General features: G+C 37.0%; 1 protein-coding gene across 1 annotated transcript; it reads left to right on the forward strand.

Moving 5' to 3' along the window:
- Positions 1-585: 585 nt before the first annotated feature.
- On the forward strand, positions 586-13,955 carry LOC133777745 (26S proteasome non-ATPase regulatory subunit 13 homolog A-like). Its single transcript, XM_062217483.1, has 6 exons — positions 586-836; positions 2,484-2,927; positions 9,004-9,084; positions 10,393-10,589; positions 10,685-10,784; positions 13,522-13,955. The coding sequence occupies exons 1-6, from the start codon at positions 687-689 to the stop codon at positions 13,654-13,656; spliced, it is 1,107 nt and encodes a 368-aa protein (XP_062073467.1). The 5' UTR covers positions 586-686; the 3' UTR covers positions 13,657-13,955.
- Positions 13,956-17,609: the final 3,654 nt, after the last annotated feature.

Here is a 17,609-nt window from a genome sequence, read left to right on the forward strand (position 1 = left end):
ATACTTATATAAATGTGTGTATGTACTTCATATACAGAATCACATGAGTTAAGTCTAAATTCTAATCAAGTAATATCTTGTTTTCTAGGAGTTTCTTTTTCAAGCATCATTTATCATTTGGATAAATAGGAAATAAAGTAAGATTTTTTTTTACTAGTACAATAATATTTTCTTATTCTCCTTTTTTAGTTTATAGCTTTCATGTATCACTGATATTGGAGTGATTTTATTTGGTTCAAGTTGTTTTCTTATTTAAATATAGTATGACTATATATAATATTTTGATTATAATCCTACTGAAAATGTGTTTTTTCTTTTCTTTATTCCAATGTGCTGTTGTTCAGTCTTTTCCCCATTTGAAATCTGATATACAGAGTATACAAAATAGGATAATTTCAATTATTATAACACTATAAAAATAAGTGATTTTGCCAAGCACCCCTTATATATTCATGATAAGCACGACATCACTTGTTTGAAAATTACCAATTTACCCATTACAAAAACTACGTATTTATGTATTTATACTTTTCTTTAAGCACAAGTTAAAAAGGAAAGAAACTTTTTTTTTTTCCAGATTCGTATAAATTCAAAAACAAACGAGATCTTGCCTCAGAAATCTCTCCCATTGCACCTCTCTCTCTCTCTCTCTCTCTCTCTACCAACACTCTCTTTGTGACTCAGCCATGGCCGCGCTGCAATACCTAGAGTCTCTGCGCAGCACACATCCAGAGCTGGGTGATTGGTACAATTCGCTTGCAGATCTGTACCAGAAGAAGCTCTGGCACCAACTCACTCTCAAGCTCGAGGAGTTCGTAGCCCTTGCTGTCTTCCAGGTCTGTTTCCCATACCATTTGTACTCCTTAGATGCTAAACTATATTTAGAAATGGTAGAACAACTGTTCAAGTAGGGTTCTTTGTGATGTGATGAAGATTAGGGTTTGTGAATCTTGGAAATGTTGTGGCCCTTTGTTTGCTGGGAATTTAATTGCGAAATTGGGGTTTCTGTAGGGGACAGGGGAGGGGAGGAATTGAGACTTTAGATGGAAAGCTAGGGTTTTTGAATATTCTGTAGTATGACATATAGGTGAAAAGACTTTCTTCAAAATGTTTTTTACATGGGATGGTGCTTTTCACTGGAAAAGGGGGTAAAAAAGAAAAAGGAAGGAAGCTGAAAATTTGATAAGTGGGCAATAATTTGCTTGGTCTGTGGACAGGTTGGAGGTCTTAGAAGACATGTGGTGTAACTATATTATGTGAAACTTTAATAGTTTTAAATTATATTGATAAGGTTGTGAGTTGTGGCTGCTTATTTGCACTTGCCAGCGTAACTTGCTACTTACTTGTGGCTACAGGCATTATTGATCTTGGATTTGATGCACTTGTGTATTTTTGGTTGATGGATATTGGGCCTCAAATGAGTTGAGTTGGTCAATTTCCACTGTGGAGTCAATATCTCTAGAATGTGGGCTATCTTTTGTTTGTCACAGTTAAGACTTTGTAATTATAAGAATTGCATGAAGACTTTTTCCTTTTATGATAAGAGCGTCTTGGACCTCTTTGTATGACCAATTGAGTTTTATCTACATGTTTTATGTTCCCATATAATGGCATAATTTATTTACTTTTTCACCATCTCTTAGCCATGCAACATTGAGAGGTGTTATTTGCTATCTTTTAATTTGCTTGTTTATTAAAATGGGATGGAGTCTAGTAACTATGTAGAGTTGGACTATTAGAAATACATGCATCTTAGTGCAGTAAGCCAGAGGTTGAATCTAATTTAGTTGGAACTTTTGATTTCGATTGTTCTAGAAAATGCTAACGGCAGTATAGTTTCTTCTCTCAAATTTTCATTCCTTTGAAGAGTGTTATCATGCAATAAATAACAATTTATATATGCGCAGGCTTTGATTGGATTTTTCTCAATCTTCATCTCAAGTCCAGTATGGGAATGTGACATCAGTGTTAGTTTGAAATCCAGGGCTGTTGTTAATATAGTTGCAATATATGGTTTGCTTGTCATGTATGCCTCCTGGGTTCCCTGCCCTCAGAAAACCTTTATGAGAAAAGTCAGTGCATGACTATACCTTTGGAATCTAGTATTTACGTGCCTGCCAATATAATGTTGACATTAGTACATCTTCTACTGACTTCACTTTTTCCCTAATAATAGTGTTATTACTGCAAGCTAGTAATACATTATGCTCTATGTAAATTTCATTCATATTATAGGCAAGTAAATACTCTAACTTGTTTCAATGAATTGCCTAGTGTTTCAACAACAATTCTCTGGTTGTTATTTAGGCTTGCTTTCTCATTAACAAAATATTCGAACTTTTGGATTGGAATTTGTATCTATTGCATGAATTATCTCTTGTTGCTTATACAAATTGTGTTTGTTCTCCTCTTATCCTTGCGTACATTTAAATCTTTGCTTTCACTTTTCTATCCCTGACACTTTCTTTTATTCTTGAGTGCAGGCTGGAGATGCTCTGATACAATTGTATCATAATTTCATCACCGACTTTGAGACCAAAATCAATCTTCTCAAGCTTGCACATTTTGCAGTTATTGTTTCTCGACAGTATCCTGAAAAAGAAGCGGCCATTGGGTATCTTGAAGGGGTGATAGAGAAGCTTAGAGCCACTCGGGAGCAGCGTATAGAGGAGCCAGTTCTTTACATTAAGATGCAAATTGCCATATTCAAACTTGAGCAAGATCAAAAGGAGTGCAAAATCCTTCTAGAAGATGGAAAGACTACAATTGATAGCATGACTGACATTGATCCGTCTGTGTATGCCATTTATTATTGGGTTTCTTCTCAATACCATAAATTTCGTCAAGAATTTGCTGAGTTCTACAAAAGTGCTCTTCTTTACTTAGCGTATACCTCAGTGGAATCTCTGTCAGAATCATTTAAGCTGGTAAGTGTTACTTCATGTTAAGTTAAATGTACATATAAGCATTAACATCTTTTGGAAACAATTCCTGCTTTTTGCCCTCTCAACTGACCTTCTTTTTGTCATGTTGTGTAAATCTTGAATTCTTTGTAGTCAAGATGTATTGTGTGTGAAGGTTGTTTGTTGTCATTCTCTTTAGATGCATGGTGACCATTTATTTGTGTTTATCTAATTACTTCAGTTTTTTGTTATGCCCCGACTACTTGCAAGAGAGTTAGCAAACCAATAGAACAGTACAGAAAGACAGCAGAGAGAATTGTGGCTAAAACCAGTAGAAATTGTATCTCAATTCAGCAACTAAACAGTACAACTTTCCGCATGTATTCGAGGGCCTGGGACCCTCCTATGCAATAAGCAGATTCTAGCTCAAGCATACCCCACTCACTGACCTCCCCACTACCTATATTGGCTCACTCTCTTTCTGTTACAGCAATGACCAAAAAGCCCCTGACCCAACCGAAAGACTACCTTACCCCTTATGTGTTGACCTGGCTCTCCTAGCATAAGTGAACCGTATGTCAGTCCTAACATTACCCCTCTATATCTCGAACCTTGTCCTCAAGGTTAAATGCTGGAAACTGGTGTCGAATGGAGTCAAACTTCTCCCATGTGGCTTCGAACATGGGTAGATCCTTCCATTTAATCAACACTTCGAGTTGTCTTCCTGCGCCGTCTGTGGTGTAGCGTACGTTGAGTAAGTCCTCCAGTTCCACAATCAGTTCCAAGTCAGCAGTGATGGTGGGAGGCAAGGTGGGAGATGAATGCGCTGTGCCAACAGTCGCTCTGAGCTGGGATACATGGAAAACGGGGTGGATGGTAGAAGATGCTGGCAAATCGAGGCGATAGGCAACGGGGCAGATCCTAGACAGCACCTTAAATGGCCCATAAAAGCGTGCTGCCAATTTTTCGTTCTTCCGAATCGTCAAGGATTTCTGTCTGTATGGGCGCAGCTTGACGAACACCGAGTCCCCCTCCTGAAACTCCACTGGTCGCTGAGATAAATTAGCTGCTGCCTTCATCCGCTGCTGTGCCCTCAACAAATGCATCTTCAAATCATCTAAAAAAGCGTCTCTGTCTTCCAGCAACTGTTCGACTGCCACAGCGGTAGTGGTGCCATTCTCATAGCGAAGCAAAGAAGGTGGATCACGACCATACAAAACCTTGAATGGGGTGCACCCCAAGGCTAAATGGAATGTAGTATTGTACCAATATTCAGCCCAAGACAGCCATTTCGCCCATACTCGAGGCTTCTCCGAAGTGAAACAGCGTTGATAAGTTTCAAGGCACCTGTTAACCACCTCCGTTTGGCCATCGGTCTGGGGGTGGTAGGCCGTGCTCCGCTTAAGTTCCGTACCCTGCAACCGAAACAACTCAGTCCAGAAATTGCTCAGAAAAATCCCGTCCCTGTCAGAAACTATAGAGCGGGGTATGCCATGTAACTTGACCACATAATCAACAAACTTTTCTGCAACGGTCCGAGCATTGACAGGATGTTTGAGACCAATAAAGTGGTTGTATTTACTCAGCCGATCCACTACCACTAAAATCGAGTCCACCCCATCGGATTTGGGTAATCCTTCAATTAAATCCATCGAAACATCCTCCCAAACGCGCTCTGGCAGCAGCAACCCCGCAGGCGACATGGCCATACTCTTGTTCCTTTGGCAAACATCACAGTGCCGCACAAACTCGACCACTACCTTTTTCATACCCAGCCAATACACATTGCGTCATAGTCGTTGGTAAGTCCGAGACTCCCTGGAATGTCCCCCAACCGGTGAACAATATTAATCACGCAAGAAGTCCGGCAGCAATGCCGATGTCGCTGTGAGGACCAATCTGCCCTTATAAAGGAGACGACCATGCTCCCTAGTAAAACCCGGGACCCCCTTCCCATGGGCAAGGTCAGCTAGCACCCCACTGAACAATTTGTCTTGCTGCACCTCCTGAGCCACCACGTCCCAATCCAGCCAAGTAGTAGAGGATAAAGTGGCACACTCCACCTGGGGTAACCGAGAAAGCGCATCAGCTGCACTATTGCCCACTCCTGGCCGAAAATGTATCTCAAAGTCATAGCCTAGAATTTTCACCAGCCACTTTTGATGTTCCTGCGACACAAGGCGTTGCTCTAGCAAAAACTTCAAGCTTTTTTGGTCCGTTCGCACTATAAACTTTTGACCCAACAAATATGGCCGCCACTTCAAAATAGCAAGGACAATTGCCAAAAGCTCGTTCTCATAGATGGACTTCAATTGGGCACGAGATTTAAGTGCCTGGTTGAAATAAGCGAGTGGACGCCCTTCTTGCATTAAGACCGCCCCAAGGCCATACCCCGAAGCATCCGTGTCCACAACGAATTGTTTGGTAAAGTCAGGCAAAGCCAACACGGGCACAGATACTAAGGCTGTCTTGAGAGCCATAAACGCCTCCGATGCTTCCTTGGTCCACCCAAATTGATCCTTCTTCAATTGGTCCGTGAGTGGTCGAGCAATGGCCCCATAACCGGCCACAAACTTCCGATAGTACCCCGTCAGTCCTAAGAATCCCTGCAACTCCTTGAGGGTGGTTGGTAGTGGCCAATCCACCATAGCCTGGATCTTTGAGGGGTCCACGGCCATGCCCTCCGCAGAGATGAGGTGACCCAAATACTCCAAATGGCATTGGAAAAAACAACATTTTTTTAGGTTCGCATACAACTTGTGCTGAACCAACATCTGTAGGACCAAGGAAAGGGGCTTTATGTGGGAGTCGGTATCCGGGCTGTAAACTAATATGTCATCAAAGAAGACCAACACAAAACGCCGTAGAAATGGCTTGAAGACTTCGTTCATCAAGGACTGAAACGTGGCAGGGGCGTTTGTTAGCCCAAACCGCATGACCACGAACTCGTAGTGACCCTCATGAGTTCGAAAAGCCGTCTTGTGAACGTCCTCCGGCCGTACTCGAATTTGATGATACCCTGAACGGAGATCCAACTTCGAGAAGACCTTGGCGCCATGGAGTTCATCCAACAACTCGTCGATAACGGGAATGGGAAACTTATCGGCGATCGTCTCACGGTTGAGGGCATGGTATTCCACACAAAATCGCCAACTCCCGTCCTTCTTAACCAACAGAATCGGGCTGGAGTATGGACTGGTACTGGGGTGAATGATACCAGCCGCCAGCATCTCTCCCACTAACCGCTCAATCTCATCCTTCTGAATCTGGGGGTACCGATACGGTCGCACACTTATCGGCGAGGTCCCTGGCCGTAAGGGTATACGGTGATCATGACTCCGAGGCAGCGGCAATGTGGCTGGCATAGCAAAGACCGAAGCAAATTTCTCAATGAGGGCCGCGGTTGGGCCGGTGGTCTCTGCCCCCGGTGAGGTAACTGTAGACGTCCCCAATTCCACTCAAACTCCTTGACGCTCCTGCTGTAAAATCTTTCGCATTGTCTTAAGGGATACTCGGGTTTTATGCAGCGAAGGATCTCCCCGAACCGTATAGGCCTTACCCCCAACATTCAGCTTCATGATATGATCCTTCCAATGGTGGTGCCCAAAGTCTCAAGCCACTGAATGCCCAGAATAACATCAGTGCTGCCCAACGGTAAGGGCAAAAAATCGTCAATGATATCCAATTCTTGTAACAACAGCGGAACCGAGCGGCATACTCCTTTCCCGTGCACGGCTTGCCCCGTACCCATCTGAACCCCATACGTTTCAGTGCTAGAAATCGGCAGCTGCAATGCCAAAACCAAGTCAGCGGTGATGAAGTTGTGCGTAGCCCCACTGTCAAGCAAAACCACCACTTCCCGGCCGTGAATACTACCCAGCAACTTCATAGTCTTCGGCGAAGTTAACCCCACCACAGAATTCAGGGAAACCTCGACAATCTGTGCCTCCAAATCCATCGATGTTGGGGTACCCGTAGGCATACCCAGCAACTCATCAATCGGGTCCTCAGCCGCGTCAACAGTGGCCTCATCTTGGACCAAAACAATCTGCAACTCCGGAAATTTATACTCATGCCCTCGACGCCACTTGCCCTCACACTTGAAACAAACACCACGAGATTTCCGGTCCTGGAGCTCCGCCTCGGTCAGCCGTCGGTAAGCTGTCGAGGATGCAGGGGGTGAAGCCGCGGTGGGCGAAAGGGAAGCCGAATAAGGAAAGGTGCCCCGAGGGCTCTCGTTCTGCAAGGGGCCCAAGGGTTGGGCCGGGTTAGGGTGCGGCTTGGGCGGCCCACCACAATGAGCCCGAACCAAGGTCTGATTGGCCTCAATCACTTCAGCCAGTTCCATTAATTAGGCCAGGCCCGCGGGCTTGAGGATACGTAAAGGGCCCTGAATGTCCAGCTTCAAGCCCTTCAGAAAGGTGGAGACCAGCATGGAGTCGTCAATCGTCCCAGCGTCGAGGCAATGGATTCGAACTGTCTCCGATAGTCCTGGACAGTGGATGTCTGCCAGAGATTGAGCAACCGATTGTATAGAGAACCCTTCGTCACGGGACAGAATCGTTTGACGAGTAAGGACTTCAGCTCTTCCCACGAAGCAATCGACCGCCTCAGATTTTCCCAGCGAAACCAGTGCAAAGCGGCCCCCTCGAAACACATGATCGCAGCCTCCAATTGCGCCGCCTCTGACAACCGTTGCAAGCCGAAATACCGTTCCGCCCGATAAGCCCACTCGTCCGGGTCAGCCCCCGAATACACAGGCAATTCAATTTTCCGAGCTCGGAATTCATGGCGATGGCCCTCGTCTCCCGCGTGGCCCGACGACCCCCCTTGTTGGGGTGAACCGGTCGAGGACTGCTCACTGGCCCCCAGCGGACGGTCAGAGTCGAATCGACCCGTGGCCAACTCCGAGGCGATGAGAGCTTGGCCCTTAATCACCATTTCCAATTTCTCAGTGATCACCGCCAGTGTCCTAAAGTGCGAGGTCACTGTGTCTTGAAGAGCAGCTAAGTGAGCTTCAACGGAGTCAACTCTAGAATCCATCTGAGTGTGCGGCATCCACCAGGAATCGAAGGGCTCTGATACCAATTGTTATGCCCCGACTACCTGCAAGAGAGTTAGCAAACCAATAGAACAGTACATAGAATAGTACAGAAAGACAGCAGAGAGAATTGTGGCTAAAACCAGTAGAAATTGTATCTCAATTCAGCAACCAAACAGTACAACTTTCCACAGGTATTCGAGGGCCTGGGACCCTCCTATGCAGTAAGCAGATTATAGCTCAAGCATACCCCACTCATTGATCTCCCCACTACCTATATTGGTTCACTCTCTTTCTGTTACAGCAATGACCAAAAAGCCCCTGACCCAACCGAAAGACTACCTTACCCCTTATGTGTTGACCTGGCTCTCCTAGCATAAGTGAACCGTATGTCAGTCCTAACATTTTTGTTGTCTCCCATCATCTTAAATAAGGGCTTCTATTGTGGTGTATTGGGAAATTAATGGTCCTATGTTAAAGCTGCAAATATAAGGTTGTATCGACTTTTGTAAGATCACGGGAAAGGGATAAAAGCTCGTTTGGGCATTTTATTGAATCCTATAATAATAGTTTGAGTTATTTAAGATAATCTTTAGGTAATAGCATCTGACTGGTGAGGATGCTTTAATTATTTTTTTTCTCTTTTACATTTGTGACCCTCATCTATAACATTGCATTATTTGGCTAAGAACAAAAAGAAAAGAAAGAGATCCTGTCATGATTTTATTTTTTATGTAAGCACATTAATCTTTTCTCAAGTCTTTTGAACTCATTCAATGTTCTATAATTCGTTGAAATGAGAAGATTTGCGTTTTCAGTGTATATATTGCTAAGTAGTTTTCTTATGTGGTCTTCTTGTATTGTGAATCTTGTGATACAATCATACAAGGTTAATTTATGGCCAGCTGGCAAAAGAATAAATTCAGATTTCTAAAAAATGTATTCTCTAAATTGGAGCCTCTTTAGAGAAATTTTGTTTGACCAACAGCATGCATTAAACTTTTCCAGCTGTTTTGACTGTTAGTTTCAGTATTTTGATTTTTTTGTACAATTTTTTAGGACTTGGCATTTGATTTATCACTTTCTGCACTGCTTGGGGATAATATCTACAACTTTGGCGAGCTGCTGGCACATCCTATTGTAAGAATATCTCTGCCCTACTCTGTGTGTGTGTATTTTTCCATTCTTTCTACTCAACTTGCCTTAGTTGCTCTACTTTTTTTTTTTCCATTTTACAATTGGAAATATTTCATGTTGAATGTGCTTGTGATGTGTAACAATTTTCCATTTTGGTGATTTAAAGTTCGTTCTTCTCTGGATTCTTGTAGTGCCTTGACATACTTACTTACCCTCTTATATATATCATCCTGGGGTGTATTAGTACAAGGTGAAATCCTTATTAGTATCTTATTGAAAAAAATCCTTTACATCATTGGTAGTGGTTTACAAGGGATGGCATGTATATGATTGATATTGTCTATAGCATACTGCCCTACGAATCTACAAGTTTTGGAGCACTCAAAGAAAGTGTTATGAATGGCCAATCAAGTAGGACATAAATGACTGCAGTTCTATTGATTAAAATGAATTAGAAAACTATACATGACGAGGGAAACTTATGAAATCATACAGGAAGAGAAAAGAATTTGTGAAATGAGACTTTAGTGAGATGTTTTAAATATGAATCATGCTTTGAGTGTATGATGTGTACACTACCTAAATTTAACTCTGAGGTTACTAAAAAACACCAGTGTCACATTTTAACTAGGAGAGCAGGCTAGTTGTGAGCTGATAAGAATCATATTACTTGTATTCATTTCTGCAATGGATTTGTACAATCCTAAGCAAAGCCAAAAGTTATTTTGTCTAAAGGCTGAACAAGAATATTGCAAAGAGACTATTTGGTTTGGTTTGTACATGTGATAATAGTTTTCACCAGATAATATGATTTGAAGCATCATTATTATTCTTATTATTTGTATATAACACCCCTGAAGATACAGCATGGTTGTTTAATTTAAATTGTTATGCTTATATGTTATTGGTAATACTACTTTACTTTTACTTAGGATTACATCTGTTAGAGCATGAAATATGCTGTTGGTCAACTTCTATGACAGAAATATCGCCACTTGAATATGCCAAATAAAGTGTATTTAGCCAAAAGCAAAATAGCGAATTTCTAGTGCTGGATCTGGAAGTAATATGCTTCTCATATTCCTGTTAAAAATGGGTTTGGTAAATAAAGTGAACTTACTAGTTAGATTTTCTTCATCCTCATAAGTCAGTGCCATCTCTTTCATGTCTATCAGCGATCATGTCTATATTCAATTGCATTATCATGCATTTTAGCTCAGAATTTTATGACATTAATTTTAGGTTCTTTTGCACTCTATTTTATCATCCTGGTTTGTTGTGATAACATCATAATGATACAACATTGTTCAGATTAAGAGTCTTCTTGGGACAAAGGTTGAGTGGCTCTACTATATTCTTCAAGCATTCAACGCTGGTGACTTAGTTCGCTATCAGGAACTATGTCGTGTGCACAATGCTGCTTTGAGGGCTCAACCAGCCTTGGTTGAGAATGAGAAGAAGCTTCTGGAAAAGATTAACATTCTTTGTTTGATGGAAATCATCTTCAGGTTTGGTTCTTTTTTGTGCCATCATTTTATACAAAAAGGATTTGCGTGTTTCTCTGTATATAATTTAACCATGATGATGCTGTGTATTCTTGCAGCCGGTCATCTGACGACAGGACTATACCTTTGAGTATAATTGCTGACCGCACTAAACTTTCAATTGAGAATGTGGAGCATCTTCTCATGAAGAGTCTTTCTGTAAGTTCATCACTTGAAACCTTAATGAGCACTGAATTGATCAATATAATTTCTAGAACTTGTGATCATTACAATTTCTTTTAATGACCTTAATGGTAGCACTGCACCACTGAGATAGACATCATTGTCTTAAATATATTGTTCTATTGACGCATGACTTATCCTCTAGAATTAATGACTTGAAACAACCAAGTCGTTCCTTATCATTACCTGCAGATGATCTTTCAGCAGTTTTATAGAATGTTGATTGGAAAGTTAAGTGCTTATTTACGGTTATTTTTGAAGTTAGTAATGCTGAAATTGAGTTAAATTCTGGACTTCCCAGTACATATTAGCATGGTCGTTCTATTTTTAGTTGTACTATTTATTTGTTTCTGCCTTCTTTGCATATATTCCTTTACCAATAAATTGTGTTTAAGTGTGTAGAAGAAAATTCTTAGGTATTGGTTCTTCTGACATTACTTATTTAATGACAAGAGAACACGTTTGTTATGTCAAACAAGAAATCTAAGAGGGTGTTTGGCACCCTAACTAAAAAACTGTTTTTTGTTTTTAAAAGCTAAAAACTATTTTTTGAAAACAACTTGGGGTGTTTGGCATTGCTTTTAGAAAATAATTTTTAAAAACAAAGTTAAAAAAACAGAAAATTTTTAGAACAACAAAAAGTTGTTTTCTGTTGTTCTAAAAAAAAATTTATCTATATTTTTTTTTCTCACATCATTTATTTATTTATTATTATCTAACATCATTTATTGTCACATAATTTTCTCTCTCATTAGTTTCTCTCACATCATTTTTTCTCTCATCACTTAATATATCATCATTTTCTCTCTCATCATTTTTTCTCTCATCACTTCTCTCTCTTCACTTTCTTTCTCATCACTTTCTCTCTACTCACTTTTCTTTCTTCACTTTCTTTCTCATCACACTCTCTCTCATTTTTTCTTGGATCAATTTCTCTCTTCTCAATTTCTATTTCTTCAAATTTTCTCTCCTTACTTTCTCACTTCTTATTTTTCAGCATTTTTTTTTCAAATTATTTTATGTCATTATTTATTACAAACTTTTAAAATATCTTTTTCTTTGTAAATATATTTGTTAATATTTTATTTAAGATTTTAAAAAAATAAAACTAAAAAATTATTTTTAGAAAACATTAACAAACACCTCTTGTTTTATGAAAACTACAAAAACAATTTTCTGTTATCATTTTTTAGAACACAACTTTGAAAACAAAAAACAAAAAACAATGCCAAACAGGCAAGTTTTCAATTCTTCAAGTAGATTTCAGGTATATTTTTGTGTCTTCTTGATTTTAGTATCGTTTGATGATTCTAGCTTTATTCACAACTTGAAATTTAATTCATAAATGCTGTAAAGAAAGTTTTGCAAGTAACTGAGTGTTTGTCCTAATTAATGTGCATGTTAGGTATTCTTTTTGTCAGTTTTTTAATCGTTCTTTATTTTTAATTATACCTTTGGTTTTCTAGTTTTTTCTTTTAGTGTTGTCAAATTTGTGAGAATCGATTGGTATACATCTGATACATTATAGTAGAGCATTTACAATTTTTATTTTCTTGATCTGGGGTGGCCTTTTGTATGCTCTGTTTTCTAATTAATTATTAGTTAAGTGTAAAATAATAATGATAATGCTAAAAAATATTATAAAATATTTAAGTCAATTCATCTCCATTCATGCATATGCATGGTCGGTCACGAACCAATTCTTTAGGAAAATGTATCTATTTCCTTATCTATATTGTATTATTATAACATATGCAACTTCTTATTTTTTGGCCATACATTATTGAGCAACATATGTATTCTCATGATAAATAATATATACATATATATTATAAACCCAAGGAGCTACACTTAAAAAAAAAAAACAAGGAAGCTTATGTATGTATATAAAAAAGAAAAAAGAAGTGTATGAAACTGTTCATGTGAGCATAGATAAAATTAAGGGTCCTAATAATCTTAACTATATAATTTTTTTTAATCGATAAATAAATATATATTCATTAATTTTGTAATTATATATATATATATTAATTTAAGACAATTACTCATGTTTATGACAACTAATTCATGAACTCCCACATAAAAAACTAGTTTTTGATAATGATGATTAGGGAGCCCCTAAAGGTGCCCTATGTGTTCTCTTTCTTCTCCTAAGTGCATATGTAATCCAATACATATAGATATGTGGTGTGATAACAATTATGTTTTTATGGATTCTTGACTATGTAATTTCACCATTTATTTATTTGAAAAAACTACTGATTCTAGTATTAGTTATTGATTTGGCAGTTTTTTCAAACATTTTCAAGTGATATTCCTCAAACTACTAAGATCTTTTCTCTCTCTTTTCTTTTTCAACTTCCATTTTATAGTTTAACAGGTTGAAATAAATTCAAATGTGATTCACAACACAATGGTATGTCAATTCTATGCAATTATATTGCATAAAATGACATGTTGATTTAGCATTAAGGGTTTTATGGGAGATTAGGTTGATTATGATTCTAGAGTTTTTTTTTTTAATGTAGGGTAATGAGAAGGAATGCGAAGAAATACATATATATTTACTTATATTTTCTTGTTGGTAAATGGGCTAACATATGAATTGGCTCTATTTTTATTCATTAATGGGCTAACTTTTATTTTCTCTCATTTTCATTAATTGGAATCTTTATTTTCTAATGTCTTTACATTGTGGTTATATGTCTTGCAGATACAAGTTGTCTTACTAAGACAGAAGCAAGACCAATATGTTAGGATTAATGTCCTAAAAGCATGTAAAGACATTTTATTGGTTTTAAATAAAAGTACAATTTTATTATATTTGAATATTATAATTATTATTTGAATTAATGAATGCTTACTAGTACAGTTTGCTAAGCATAAGAGATGAAAGTAATCTAGATTCAGATTGCTGATGTTGATAGACATCTTAGTAAATGTGCTATATATAATATAAATAAATATTTAATTCTTGTCATAATAGATGATCATTTGTAGATCAGTCTAAATCCTGAGTATTCATGAACTCCTGTTTATGTTTATTGGATCTTTTGATTCACTTGTTAAGGTCTCTTAGAATAATGAGGCTAATGACTTTTGTTTTGGAGATTCAATATCATGGATGGCTGGGAACATGAATTACAATATTGGAATCTATGCTTTCCTAACGGATCGAATATTGGTTCTCTTAAGGGTTGATTCTGGAACTGAATAGTTATTGAGCTCAAATCTATAATTAGATTATAGATTAATTATTCGCTAGTGAATTAATGGTACTTTAGGATCAAGATGTAATTAGAAGGGCAAAACGTTAATTTTGACCAGCTTGTAATGACCCACTAATCTAGACTTTTGGACCATTAATGAAACTATACATACAATCCTTGATAGAACTTACATTTACGAAAATACCATAATTTTATTAAGTAACTTGTAAAAATAAGAGTTACTTACAAAATAAATACCAAGAAGGATATGGGATCCCATTGTCTTTAAAAAAATAAAACATGATTTAAAATAAAAAGACATTACATAAATAGTGCGGAAAATACATGTAAAAAGACATAAAACGAAACTACATCCTCGAATCGAATAACGCTCGGCTCCTTGACTCCATTCACCATCGATACACATTCTCTAAGCGTCCACGAATCTTACCGCCCCTTAAAGCTATTTTCCTGCACATAAAACAAAAGGAATGAGCCTAATGCCCAGCAAGGAAAATCTAACACATAGTCATAAACATAAATTTCATAATAACATAAACACATATCATGACACTTATTACATACACTTATTATAATGGCCATTATTACTTGGGGTCCCATAGACTAAACAAGTCATATGCCCATGGGATTAATGGGGTCCTACTAGCTAAGTAGGTCATATGCCCATAACCCATTTGAGGTCTTGTTAGTCATATGGGTCATATGCCCAAGCCTACAAACATACACATATACATATCATAACACATTTGATAACATAAAACATAAGATAACATAAACATATAACATATTGATTCTAGCCTATTTTCCTTACCAAAGTTACCGGGATATGTGGACTGAGTTGGGACTTTTGGAACACTCCTAAAACCATATATAACAGGGTGAGTCTAATGAAGAAAAAGAGATGAAATGAAAGGAATGGAAAGACTAAACCATTGAAAGTCACACTTACCAAAACTTATGTGCTCAAGAACTTAGATTCCCTAACCAAAATGAGAATGAGGTTAGGAGACTGAGTAGAAGACTATGAGAAAGAAAATAACATAAAACAAATGAACTAGAGCTTTGGTTTACCTCAAAGACTTGTAAGATCAATCTACACCTCAACCGAAATACTATAGAACCTTACTTCCCAAAGTGTTTGATAAGCTTATAATGTTTAAGCTTATTATTTCCCCACCCAAGTGTTTAACTCTCACACTCTCCTAGCACTTGCAACTTCTGAACTTAGAGTAAAAGGTGAATAATGGCTGGGTACTAGGTCCTATTTATAGAGTTTGGGAATGAAGGAATCTTAATTTTACTTGAATAAAAATAATAGCTTTTTAGGTGAAAATAATTTGAATAATCATTCAGCAGAGGCTGAAGACTCGTTCAAAAGATGCTGGACTTATGAAGAAGTTGAATGGCTGAAAGGGAAAAGAATTCAAAAACATTTGAATATACACTGAAGGAGGCGATATATCGCCCCCTGTAGGCGATATATCGCCTGGGCTAGTATGCCCGAGGCGACCATGCATCGTCTCGTGTTTTCCGTATCTACGTGCTACGATATATCGCCCCCTAAAGCTACGATATATCAGCACACGCTGAATATTTAAACACGAAATTACACATTTTTAGCTAAGTTTGAATGGAGTAAACAACCTTGACTAAGCCTTCAACGTATTCAAAGCTGCTGACTGACCCTATAACATTCAAACTTTACTCCTTATTAAATTAAATCCTCAAAATAATTAATCTTTAATCACTCATTCATAACATGTGCTTAAAATCCTATTGGTTGATATCTAAACCTTATAGTATAACAAATATTATCCTTAATATCAACTATATAATCAAACCTTAGGTTAAAATTAATATTCTTAAACTATAGGTTAAACTTAGAAAGTCTATAAGTACTACTATGAGTGTCCAAATAATTCCCGGTCTGAACCAAAAATCCACAGTAACAAAGATAATACTACACATACTATAATACTACTAAATAATTAGCTAAGTAAAGTTTTTGGACTCTACACAGCTCTAATTAACGAACCAATAATGGAGGATAGAACTACATATATTGATTATATCAATGGACTACTAGAGAAAACTCTGTAAATATAATTCTATAAGTACTTATAGTATAATTCCATATTTATAATAGAGTAATCATGGAATTAATAAATAAGATTATTAGATTAAAGAGTTTAATTAATAATCTGGTTTATTGGAGTTTCGTATTATAGGTCCATGGTCCCCAGATCACTTCTGTCCTACACTATCAAGGGTAAGGATGTCAAAAGAAAGATTTGTTAAGAGAAAGGACTAAATTGCAAAGGAATTAATTTTCCAGGGCAAGAAAATAATTATTTGATAATTATGGGTAATTGATTAATTGTGAATTAATTAATTATTTAACTATATAGTTTTTATTTTGAAAAACTATAGTCTTGTTTGGATTAATATAAAGAGATAAAATAATAAATATCTTATTTATAATATGTTATTTATTTATTTAATTTAAAACTGATATTTTAAGATAAAGCTAATTTTGAATTAACTGATATTTATGTTGGAATAAATATCTTGTCTTAAAAAGTTGATTACCTAAACAAATGAGAAAATTAGGGCAACACTAATAGGGCTGGGTAAGACACATTGTACAGTACAGTGTGTGGCGCCTAGCATCAGGGATTTTATCTCTGGGATTTGAATTTTGAATTTCAAATAAATTTGTTTAATCAGTTATTTAATTATTCTTTTTAAATATGATTTAAATAGATAATTAAATAAAAATATCTAATCAGTTTTAATTTAAATTATATTTAAATTAAATAAATATTATTTAATTAGATTAAATATCTTTATAAATATGATATACGTGATATTCAGAAGGATGATGGATATCAGATTCTCTCTCTAAAGCAATAGTTTTCTCTAAACCTGAAAACTATTGTAAAACTTCTCTCTATCAAAGCTCTCTAGATCTCATGTGCTGAGTACATTTGGGGAGTCACATAAATCAACCTTTTGAATCCTACGTGCCCACACACGTCCTTGTGTGTTTGAGGATTGGTCTGAAAGATCAGGATGTGAGATCTCAGAACACTGGATAGGAAGATCATTGATTTATACAAAAAGACTCAAGGACACTTGATAGGCTACAAGAGATAATCCCTGATCTATTTGTATGTGATTTAATATTTATATATGTATATGATCCTGACTAGTATTAATATTTATTAAAATGGGTCTATATATTCTGCTGCGTACCTTTTATTTGATTATTTAATACCAACACAATCATAGTTGTTATCAATCCATTCTAAATAATTGTTCAAGAATTTACTCAAAAGTTATTTGTATGGGCCAAATATTGTATTGTATGTAAATAGTTACGGGTTGTTGTTTTGGAGTTTCTAATAAGCATACTTCTATTTAATTATGTATTTTATTGCGCTTAGGCTCTCCATTTGGAGCTTGAATATTTGTAATTGTACTCAATTAATTAATTAACGAGAGTTGTTTTCATTTTCTTTTAAGTGTTACTTTGTTTTAATATTAGTAGTAATAAACTTATTAAGTGCAT

The sequence above is a fragment of the Humulus lupulus genome, chromosome 5 (genome assembly GCF_963169125.1).
Source record: "Humulus lupulus chromosome 5, drHumLupu1.1, whole genome shotgun sequence".
NCBI lineage: Eukaryota > Viridiplantae > Streptophyta > Magnoliopsida > Rosales > Cannabaceae > Humulus > Humulus lupulus.